Here is an 11,223-nt window from a genome sequence, read left to right on the forward strand (position 1 = left end):
TGTTGCACCTGTAGCTCTTTTGAATTTAATTTATAAAACAAGAGGGGGAATGGTGGGGTATAAAGAGGCATTTCCCTAGGTTGTCTCCCCATATATATGCCCAGAGACGCTCTTTTCTCCCTCCCCGCCCTCCCACTCTCTGCGTGGACCTGGCTGCTGAGATCATGGCTGTCGCGGAGGGGAGCATGCTACCATAAAATGTGTCCGACTCCTTTATTTCACTCTCTCTCCTATTCTCTCTGACTTTACTATGATCTCTCTATATTATAACCGTACAATTGTGCCTACTGAACCCATGAGAGTGTGAGGGGCTGGTTCCCCCAACAGATTCTCTGTCGTCTCTTCTAGCAAAGTCTCTTGATGTGCACCAGAGTCATATTTTTAGCGGGTCCCGGTCTTTTGTCTTCTGTGGTGTGGTTACTTTTCACTCTGTGTGGTAGCGTGGTTATGCCTTGTATTAGGGCCGTTTGTTTGTCCCTCTTTTCGTTGATGGTCTTTATGGTTGTGTGGTTTGTATTTGGGTCTCTGATCATCTTGAGCTCTTGTTTGTAATGGTGTGAGATAGGGGTTCTGCTTCATTCTTTTGCAGGTGAAGATACAGTTTTCCCAGCATCATCTGCTGAAATGGCTATCTCTTGCTCATGTCATGTGTGCTGGCTCTTTACAAAAATTAGTTGCCTGTAGGGACTTGGTTGTATTTCTGTGCCACCTATTAACTTTGGACTGCCCAAGCTACTAACAGACTTATGGATAACACAAACAGTCTAGCAACACATGCCAGGAGACACCGCACCCACACACAAGCTGGTTTTCCTCCCCAGATAAAAAGCCATTTCAAAGAAGCATGGGGTTGGAAGCCCTGCTGGTACAGCTGCAGCCGCGGGGCCACAGGTGGCCAGTTCTCACCATAATGGTCCTTCACCTGGGTTCCTTTATCTCCATCCATGGTGGAGATCCGGCCACTCAGTATTTTCTTGTTGTTGTTTTAAAAGGAGACTAATTTTTATTGTACATAAAGCTTGTATAATTCATTATACCCCCCCCCCATTTTGTTGGGACCTCCTACAGATATTACAACAATCCATAGTTCAATTAGATCAACCTGAATGGGGTTATATAGTCATCATTGCTATCAGCTCCCCTCCCCCTCTTCCCCCTTTCTTCACACACCCTCAAGGAATCATTACTCCCATTACTATTTCTGAAGGGTTTATCTATTTTGGATTTCATGCGCTGAACGATCTTAGTTATCCAAATGAACAAACACAGGTCTAACAAGATTAATGAGGTAACACTAAGACCATAATTGTAAGTGGAGGAAATATTAAAGAACTAGAAGACAGTTGTGTGTTTCATCAGTGCTATACCACTCCCTAGATTGATCATCTATCTCTTCCATATAGCCCTTCTTTCTGCGTGGGCCTCCACTTTGTCTGTGCGCCTTCATGCCAATCTGATGGCTTGTTTTTCTGTTGATTCTTCATGATCACGCTGGTGTGCTTCTTCCACGTGGGCTTTGTTCTCCTAGGCCGCCATCTTTTTGGAAGAAGGTCACGGGTCTGTCTCTCTTGGCGTCTCACAGTCGGCGGCTTACCCAGTGTGCCAGCACACACACTCACGGCCACAGTCGACCCCAACTCTCAGCGACTGTGTGTTTCTGGGGCTGTAACTGGACTGGAGTTAAAAGCGTCTGTCTCCAGGAGTAACCACTACAAACCAGGTGTGCCAGCGCCACCTAAAGGTGTCCCGCCAGGTGCCAGTTGTGCATCCGGCTTCTTCTTCTTTTGTAGCACAGTGCTTTTGAGGTGTCTCCATGGGACTGGCAATATCAGTCAGGTGCTCATTTCAGTTTTGAAAAGTAGGTCGGGGGTTCGAACCCACCCGACGGTCCACGGGAGAAAGGAGAGAGAAAGATGCTAACCAGCGAGGCAGGTCTACTCCGTCTCCCAGGGCTTCAGAGCTGGGGTCAACATGGGCAGAACCTGGTGAACCTGTGGGTCGTGACCCAACACGGCGTCGTGACAGTGAACGCGGGGGTCGCAGAAAACTCGACGACAGTTCCAGGTTGCTGGGCGCACAGCGCCCCAAATGAATCCCAAATCAAAAGCCCAAGTGTTGCCGGCAGCTCGCCCGCCCGTGTTGCAGCCGCTGACTGTCCTGCAGCCTCGCTCCTGAACGCACAGCATGCGCCTTTGTGCGGAGCCTGAGGTCACGCCCGCCCCATTACGTCATCAGAAACACTGCCGCTCCGATGGAGACTATCGTGCGTTAGGGATGGCAGAGCGTTCACTGTGCACACGATACGTTCTGCCCCTACAGAAACATGGCGGTTTAATTTCGGAATGTAGACCTACAGTATTTTGCCATCCTGCCTCAGCATGCAGTGTATTGTGTTAGAATGACTCGAATTCTACCTTGCAGGTCTGGCTAGACCAGAGGATGTACACTGGTACAGATAGGAACTGGAAACACAGGGAATCCAGGGCGGATGAGCCCTTCAGGACCAGTGGTGTGAGTGGCGATACTGGGAGGGTAGTGGGAGAGTGGGTTGGAAAGAGGGAAGCGATGACAAGGAACTATATGTGACCTCCTCCCCGGGGGATGGACAACAGAAAAGTGGGTGAAGGGAGACATCGGACAGGGCAAGATATGACAAAATAACAATTTATAAACTATCAAGGGCGCATGAGGGAGAGGGGAGCGGGGAGGGAGGGGAAAATGAGGACCTGATGCCAGGGGCTTAAGTGGAGAGAAAATGTTTTGAGAAGGATGAGGGCAATGAATGTACAAATGCGCTTTACACAATTGATGTCTGTATGGATTGTGATAAGAGTTGTATGAGCCCCTAATAAAATGATTAAAAAAATAAAATAAAATAAAAAACACCAAAAAACTGCATGATGTAAACATGTTTCGAGGTGGGGGAAATCTTTCTGTTAAGGATGAAACTGAAAGTTTTACTTATAAAGCCCATCACACGTCAGAATAGGGTGGGAAGCGGTTCTTGAGCAATGTTTGTAGCTACAGATGATTTTAATCCTGGGACATCACCTTCTCAGAGATGAGATTGGAAGCGGGTCAGAGGGGTCATCTCTAGGGCCGGGGGACACGTTTCAGAAACTGCCCTTCACATACGGATTCTAAGTTGAGTGCATAAACCATGCTCCGTTGAGATGAACACACGAGTCATCCACCGTTAACAGTGCAGAAGAATCTGCCGAGTCACCCAGTGAGCAGATTGAAAACTTGAGTTCCCTGAAAACACACGAACAAAAAACATGCACCGAGGACAGAATTTCCCGTTTTCCACAATGGCCCTAAATATCCTTTTGCCATTGTGTACTGTGTACTTCTGTGAAGAATAATGAAAGTACCACGGATTTAGGCTGCCGATCTCATGATCAGCAGTTTGAAACCATCAGCCGCTCCTTGCCAAGATGAGGTTTTCTACTCCTGTCCAGTTAACCAAACCTAAACTCACTGCAATTGAGTCGGTCCTGACTCATAGTGACCTTACAGGACAGGGCAGACCGGCCCCTGCGGGTTCCCACACTGCCACCCTCTACGGGAGGAGAAAGCCCCCTCTTTCGGAGGAGAGTCGACCTTGGAAAGCTGCCGGGACAGTGCTGTCCTGTCTGAGTCAGAGTCCACTCAGGGGCAGAGCGCCGGGCTTGGGACGGACTGCCAAGAGTGTGCTTGGGACTCTTGGAACTTCTTCCAACAAACGTCTTGGAAGCACAGCCAGCCTGTCCCCAGCAGCAAGGACGGCAGGACTTCATCTCACACCCTTTGGACGTGATGTCGGGAGACTGGTCCGTGGAGGACGTCGTGCTTGCTAGAGGGGCAGCGACCAAGAGGAAGGCCCTCGATGACACGGACCGACAGACCGACCCAGTGGCTGCAACCACCGGCTCAGACGCAGGAAGCGTGAGGACAGGACAGCGCAGGCCTGGGTGGTTTTGTTCTGCTGAGCAAGGGGGTGCTGTGCGTTAGAACGGCACCGAGCCACCGCTTACTGGGAGCAGCCTTCTCCGCACCGATGATTAACAACGGCGATAGCAGTCGTCTCCGGAGAGCACTGGCGACGACGCTCTCAGTCCTGCAAGTATCAAGTATCCCACCGGGGTTTAATTCTTCATGCGAAAATAAACAGGCAGCCCCATCTCGTTTGTGTGCAAACTTGCTTTCATCTGCAAGTAAATAAAATGATAGGCATACCAAAGAATTGTTTTGAAGTGAATTTATAATGCACTATCAGTGTTTGATGTGTGCCAGCACACTGGGGTCAGTAACATTTCTCGGGCGGAGAGGTGGTTGTGGAAACAACTGAAGCAGCCCTGAACTGGACCGTGGCGGTTTTCGTCCACGCGTGCCTTATCCACTGGTGGGCGTTCTCCGGCTTTTGACAGCTAGCAACACAGAACCCTGGGATACGAGTCTTCCGTGTGTATAACCAGGCGTCGGACTCCTGGGTCATAACGTTCAACCATCTGCAACTTTGGAGAAAGGCCCAAAGCTTGCGCCCGCGTGGCCCTGCCACCTGGGGCCCTGTGGCGGTGTCTGCGAACTCCAGGGAGCCCAAGCCCCACGGCATTGCCACTGTTTCAGCGACTCTGACCCCGTGGTGCAAGGGCAGCAGTTGGAAACCGTGGGAGCTGCTTGCCGGGCTGTGTGCTCCTGTGGAGTCGGTCTGGGATACCCAGAGGCAGTTCTGCCCTGTCCTGTAGGGTCGCCACAAGGAGCCCTGGTGGCAGTGGTTAAGCCATGTGTCACTCAGCCAGGGGAAGAGGGGCCAGCCTTGGAAGCCCTGTGGGGAGTGGGCGTGGGACTTGACTGCTGAGGGGCCGGTGGTTGTGGTGGAGGGGGATGGGCAGCGTGTGTGGAGAATGCGCAGTGGTTTTCCTGACTAGTGAGGTTGAGCAGCCTGTCAAATGCTTGCTTGTTTGTACAGCTTCGAGGTGTGCGTTTAAGCCCTACGTTTTTCAAAATTGGGCTGTCTTATCATGGAGTTGTATATTTTCTTTACATCTGTGGGTGCAAGGCCCTCGGCAGATCAACGATTTGCCAATGTTCTATTCCGTCTTATGCTTGTGTCTTTCCAAGAGCAAGGGGTTTGAAGCTGGCTGTCTTTTGGTGTGACAGCTGAGATGACCTTGGCTGCCCCCAGGGGCACAAGAACACCACCCTCCCCCGTCTTTGTGGAGGGTTCTGTAGTGTTTGCTAGCAGTTAGGTCTGTGATTCACTCATGTTGTCCGTGTGTGTGCAGAGGGAAGGCTCCTGGGGGGGAGTCGTTCCAGCTGAAAAACTGTTTCTAGCCCCACTGGTGAGGAAAAGCAACTCTTTCCCAGTGACCACTACTGCCACAGGTCCACCGGTCCCTGCACAGGAAGCCGGCCCTGGCTTTCTTGCTCCGCTGGTTTCTGTCCTGCATCACCACCACCCTGCTTTGATGGACCCAAATCTGCAGCTGACCCCTCCAACCCGAGTCAGCGTGACAAGACTGCACCCTAAGGTGCAGAAGCCATCCTATAAGGGGAGAGACTGCCACGCCTTTCTCCCATGGAGCAGTTCTGGGCCTGAACTGCCAACCTGGATGCTCCACCCATGCCACCTGGCTCCTCTGTCAAGATGAACAGAGGTACACATGCGGTGCTCACGCCAGGTCCTGCGCGTTCTCCAATGACGGTCTTTCCCCCTAAACCAAGCCTTCTGCTCCATGCTGCGGCCCTAGGGTCCTCATCTGGGGGACTTTCTTCAATCTCACCACTTGCAGTTTCAGCGCACAGGTTTTGCCCATTTGTATCTAGACGGGTCAGGTTTCTCTGGTGTTACTGAACATGGGACGTTTTTGTTTTTCTTTTAAATGGAACATCCACTTGTTGGTTGCAGCTAGATAGAAATAAGGCTCCCCTTTGCATGCATGGGCCAGGAGTCCTGCAAGTTTGTGAAACGGAATGTTGGCCCCAGTATGTTTTCTTCTAACTCTTCCGTCATTTCTGTCTAGGTATTCAACATGCCTTCCTTCATTCCACCCTTTCCAACGGGGATGCCCTTTCCTCCTCCTGTCTGTCGGGCAGCCTGCTCCAGCCATGGTGACTGGAGGGCTGAGGGGTCTGACAGCTATGGGGGTGGTTTGGCGGGAAGAAGCTACATGGCGGGTACACAGAGCTCTCCATAGTTTTTGGCAACTTGTATGTGGCGTGAAACGATGTCAAACTGAAAAAGTACCGAGCAAAGGAAGAAGGCAGGCAGTGAGAGCATGCATACCTCGTCCGCCCCTTTGGGAGAGGACGTTCCGTCCCACCAGGAGGCCTGGTGGCCGTGGCTTCTCAGAGGCCTTCTATCAGATGAAGAGTGAGCCTTCTGTTCCTAGTCTGACTAGAGTCCTTGTCGTGAGTATTGGATTTTGTCAAAGGTTGGTTTTTTTTTCCCCTTCAGTGTTTGGGAGGATGGTGGGTTCGATCCCTTTCACTGGTCAGTTTGCCGAACCACGTGGGTTGCTTTAGCAGGTCGGACCAACTTGCATCGCTGGTCCCAGAGGCCGTGTCTCGGCGTGCCTCCATTCTGACGCCGTGCTGGGGCCGCTTGTTGGGTTGTTTGCATCTGCACCCATCAGGGGTACTGGCCTGCACTATTCTGGTCTGGCTTAGCAGGTACCCTCAGGCTCTATTTCCTAGAAAACTAGGTCTTATTGGTCATTTACTTGGACAGAAGTCACTAGGGAAGCTGTCAGGGCTTGGAGTCTTGTGTATGTGAAGGTGTTGTTTTTAAGTTTAAAAAACAAACAAAGAAAACTTACTAGTTTCAAGCGCACACCAGCATAGGGTGAACGTGTGAGATGGACTTAAGTCTCCTTTCCCCACCAGATTCAAACACTGGACAAAGGGCCATCACAGCCCTCTGTGTTCAGGTGCCACGCCTCTCGAGGAGTCACGGCTGACGCTGGGCTCCCTGGCCTTCGGCAGCTCCGCACCTCTACTCCTCCCCAGCTGAAGGCACAGCGCCACCTGCCTTCCTCGCAGACCGGGCCTCGCCCGCCCACGGGACTTGACCATTGGAGACACTCCTATCGCGTTCTCCCACGGCTGGGCTGGCCCAGCTTCCACACCCAGACAATCTCCCCGGTGTCCCTGGCTCATGGGGATGCCGCACATGGGTAAGCCGTTTCTGGCCCTACACCACCTTGTGGCCAGTTGCCGAGCCGACCGTCTGCCCACCCTGGGGCGCTCACAGGCTGGTTTTGGGCAGAGTCACCAGGCCTTCCTTCCTAGTCTGCTGTCACTGGAAGCTGTGCCGGGAACCTGCTCAAAGCCACTGGCAGGTGGGGTGGCTACACGAGGTGCTCTGACCAGCAGTGTCTCCTGCATCGTGTCAGTTCCAAGTCAGAGCCACCGTTCTGAAGCACTGCCCGGTCCTGTGCCAGCCTCCCCACTCTCGGCTTGAGACCACTGTGGCAGCTCCAGGCACTGGCCCCACCGGATGGCACGCCCAGACCACAGGAGACAGCCCGCCCCTCACGTCCAAGAGTCCTCTGCTGTGCTTCCTCCAGAGGGGTGCTCCTTCTCTGGGCTGGCTGGGGCATCCTCAAAATTCCGGGCCAACAGCACACCCTGGGGCAGTGTGGGAGGTTTCCTACAGGGGCGGTCCCTAGAGGCATGAGCATAAGCAGTGAGGGACTCTGGGAGCTATAGCCATGAGAAGGGACCAGAGGCTGGGCAGAGGGGCAGCAGGAGCTGTCCTGAGAACCTGGTGACAGGGAGTCGGCCATCCCAAGCTGAAGCACTTCCCTCCCAGCCCCTGGTCAGGGTCCCATGGCCAATCCGGAGCCATTCTCCATGGACACAGGGAAGAATGGGTGGGAAGGGGCAAAGGGCACATGTTCCTGGGTCCCCTCTCCCCCTGAAGATGCTGTCCCCTGCAGTCTTGGGGTGCCCCTCACACACACACCAGTGCCCAGCCCCTCCATGGTTTATTGCTGTAAAACATGGGCCCAGTAGGGATGACAGGGATGGGGGGGGGAAGCCGGAGGTGGCTGGCTTTCAAACATGGGCACACTTCAAATACAGCACAGCCCTGTGAAATGCTGCTTCAAGACACAGGGGGCTGGACGGGGGCCCTCCGGCTCCGACAGTGATGCTGGAGGACCATCTCATTTCCCAGCCCCAAGTCACCGCAAGTCATCTCATGTGCCCACAGCCCTGAGCCCTCCCATGATGTCTGGCTCGTTGGAAGCACCACTTTTACCCAGCTTGGCGATGAGAGAAGCTGGCTTGTCCTCTAGTTTTCACGTGAGGGCCTCCCCCGGGGGTGGCTGGGTATCAGAGCGCCCTGCCTGGCGGGCTGAGTTCTACATGGAGGTGGCACCTCCTGCCTGGGGCTCCCTGGGAAGAAGGTGGAGCAGGAGGAAAGGGGTGGTCCCTAAAGGGTGACCCCCATAGGTCACCCAGACAGAAGTCCCCGCAGCAGGCAGTGGGTTGGGGTCAGCAGCCAGATGGCGGTAGGCCCTGCCCGCCCAGGCCTGTGGCCACATGGAATGAGGTCACTTCTTTAGGGAGGGGCAGTGGGCAGGCAAAACACCCCTTCACAACGCTGGTCGGGCCTAGCATCTGCCTGAGCCTGCCTATGCCTTGCAGCACTGAGAGGACAGCAGGACAGACAGTAGGGGCAACCAAGGACCCTGTGCCTGTTTTGAGTGCGCGTGCGTGCCCCCATGTGCACGTGCCAAGGCAGGGCCTCATTCAGACACACAGCCCGGGATGAAGTTGCCGGGCCCAGGGCCATGTGTAGGTGGGCAGAACCTGGGTCCAATGAGTCCGGGAGACTTTGAGTCACCCCAGACGCTGCCAGGGCTGGGCAGGGCGGCATCCCCTCCCCCTACAAGTGCCGCCTGAGACTGAGTCCCGTGGCCATCTCCAGCCTGGGGGGCCGTCCTGCAGGACTCTGTTCTCTGTGAGCAGGTGGCCCCACGCTCCCAGGGAAGAACATGACTTTCACTGCGGAGGCATCCTGGCAGGAGACGCTGGCGTGGGGGCTGGGGGAGTACTGGGCCGGCATCCAGCAGGGCCAGGCCCGTGTCCCAGAGCCTGTCCTCTCTACACCACCCTGTGACGTCCCCTGATATCCACGTCTGGGCCCCAGGCCAGACACTCAGGTAATGCCCATTGAGCAGAGAGTGGAAGACGGAAGTGGGGAGGCTCGGAGTGAGAACCGCAGGCCCCAGGTGCAGTGACCACCATGACCACCAGAGGGCGGCGGCGCACAGAAGTCTGGGTGGCTGGCTGTGCAGGGGCAGACCTGGGTTCAGACCGCCGGGGTCTGAGGAGAGACAGCAGGTGCCGGCCTGTCCTGGGCTTTATCACTGCGGGTCATGCCTTACTCGGTGGCTTCAGATAAACTCGATGCCCTCGTACTTGACGGCCCCGACTCGGGTCTCAGGCAGGAGCGTGCGGCCGTCCAGTGTGAAGGCCGTGATGTAGGTGGCCACCTGACCGCTGTCCTCCTCGGACTTGAGGGCGACGATGATCTGGTCGTCCGTGTTGGGCACGAACTTGAAGGAGGAGAAGCCGTGCGTGGGCACCAGCTCGCCGACGCGGCGCACGGCCACGTGCTGGAAGTCGGGCGAGGCGCTCAGCAGCAGGTTGGTGCCCCGGTGCTCATCTTCCTTCTCGCTGTAGCGCTGGTGGCTGGCGCGGCGTGGCAGGAAGAACCAGCGCCGTAGGGTGTCGCTCCAGCAGGCCGACTCGTGGATGAGGTAGCCTGTGGGCACAGCGCGGTCAGCAGATGCCCCTGAGCACCCTGTCGCCCTCCTGCTGGCCCACTAACTCCCACACACAGACCCCCTAGGGCATCGAGGGACAGCCTACGGGGTTTATGCCCTACGAGGTGGGAGCTAACCGCCTCGTCTTTTACCTGCAAAGCAGCTGGTGGGGTCGAACTGCTGACCCTTTGCTTTGTAGCTAGGCGCTAGCTGCAGAGGCAGCAGGCTCACTGCCGCAGGCAACCAGCAGGGCGCTTCTGAGGCTGCGCCACTCTTCCTCAGCACTTGGCCTGTCTTTCTCCCTCTGAGTCCGAGGCTGGGGCCCAAACCACCGCCCTTGCTGTTTGCAGCTGAGCGTTTACCTGCTGTGACACCAGGGCTCGACGTCTGGGGCAGGACCCCGCAAAATGGCATTTCTCACTTTCAGGTGGCCCAGGGACACGCAGGGCAGATGGGGGTCTGCTCATTTGCTGTGACTCATGAGGACTGTGGGTGGGCACAGGAGAGCAGTCCCCAGGCGCTTCCTTCCTCGGGGCAGCTGGTCGGTCTGAAGTGTGGTGCGCCTGGCCACCGGGACCCTCCTCTTGTCCAATGCACTCTGAGGGGAGGGCCTGGGTGGTCTTTGGCATGCCCACCCTCCGTGGGCCTCAGTGTGAGAGGGGATGGATCTAGGGAGAGCTAACTAGACTGTGGGGTGGGGTCCTGCCCCGGGGCTGGGAACTGAGGGCAGCGCCAGGGACCAGGTGACCCACTGGAGTCACTTTATTAGAACTGACCGCAAGCACCCCCACTGCAGCCACAGAGACTGGAGGGATGGGGGGGAGGGCAGCTGTCAGAAGAAGCAGGTGCCTTCCAGGGGAGGCCACTTGACGGCAAACACAAGGAGCCAATTTCTTCCCAGGCCCCACCTGAGCATCACGGGGCGTGGAGGTCCACAGCGCTCCGCCTGCCCCCAGGGGCAGCGGAATGGATGACACTCTAGCAAGGAACCCTGGGGCTCACCAGAAGGTCGGTGGTGGGAACCCACAAACACCTGGCACAGCCTTGGGCAGTGCTACTTGGTCCCCCTCCCCTGGGGGACGAGCCGTGAGCAGGCAGGAGCCTCTCCTGCCTTTCTCCTGAAAGAAGTCAAACTTGTGCTGGCTCACCTGGTGGCCGGATGCCGGCGGCGGTCCTCAGGGCATTGTAGCTGGTCACCCAGTTCTCGTGGTCCACGCTGCCCCTGCGGCCCACCACCTTCACCCACTCAGGGTTCTCGTTCATCACCTCACCCGTGGTGGTGGTCCACTCCTTTCCCAGGCCACCCACATACAGACTTTCGTCCTTCACGGCCAGCCACTCAGCTTTGAAGCCTGCAATGGGCAACAAGAGTCAGGGTGCCTGAGACTCCACCCAGAGCTGTCTGTGACTCTAGGGGCCTGTCCCTCCTGTCCCTGACTCTAGGGGCCTGTCCCTCCTGTCCCTG

General features: G+C 55.8%; 1 protein-coding gene across 1 annotated transcript in view; it reads right to left on the reverse strand.

Annotated features, from left to right (window-relative positions):
* Nucleotides 1-8,525: 8,525 nt before the first annotated feature.
* The window catches only part of CANT1 (calcium activated nucleotidase 1), a 4,535-nt gene continuing 1,837 nt past the window's right edge, over nt 8,526-11,223 (reverse strand). Inside the window, exons 2-3 of the mRNA XM_004709114.2 lie at nt 10,907-11,110; nt 8,526-9,757 (exon numbers count right to left, since the gene is read on the reverse strand). Of these exons, the coding sequence (XP_004709171.1) occupies nt 9,387-9,757; nt 10,907-11,110 (575 nt within the window). The 3' untranslated portion in view covers nt 8,526-9,386. The remainder of the gene's footprint in view (nt 9,758-10,906; nt 11,111-11,223) is intronic.

Source organism: Echinops telfairi, unplaced genomic scaffold (genome assembly GCF_000313985.2).
Source record: "Echinops telfairi isolate 266 unplaced genomic scaffold, ASM31398v2 ScPeMD7_7458;HRSCAF=8496, whole genome shotgun sequence".
In the NCBI taxonomy this organism is placed as follows: Eukaryota; Metazoa; Chordata; class Mammalia; order Afrosoricida; family Tenrecidae; genus Echinops; species Echinops telfairi.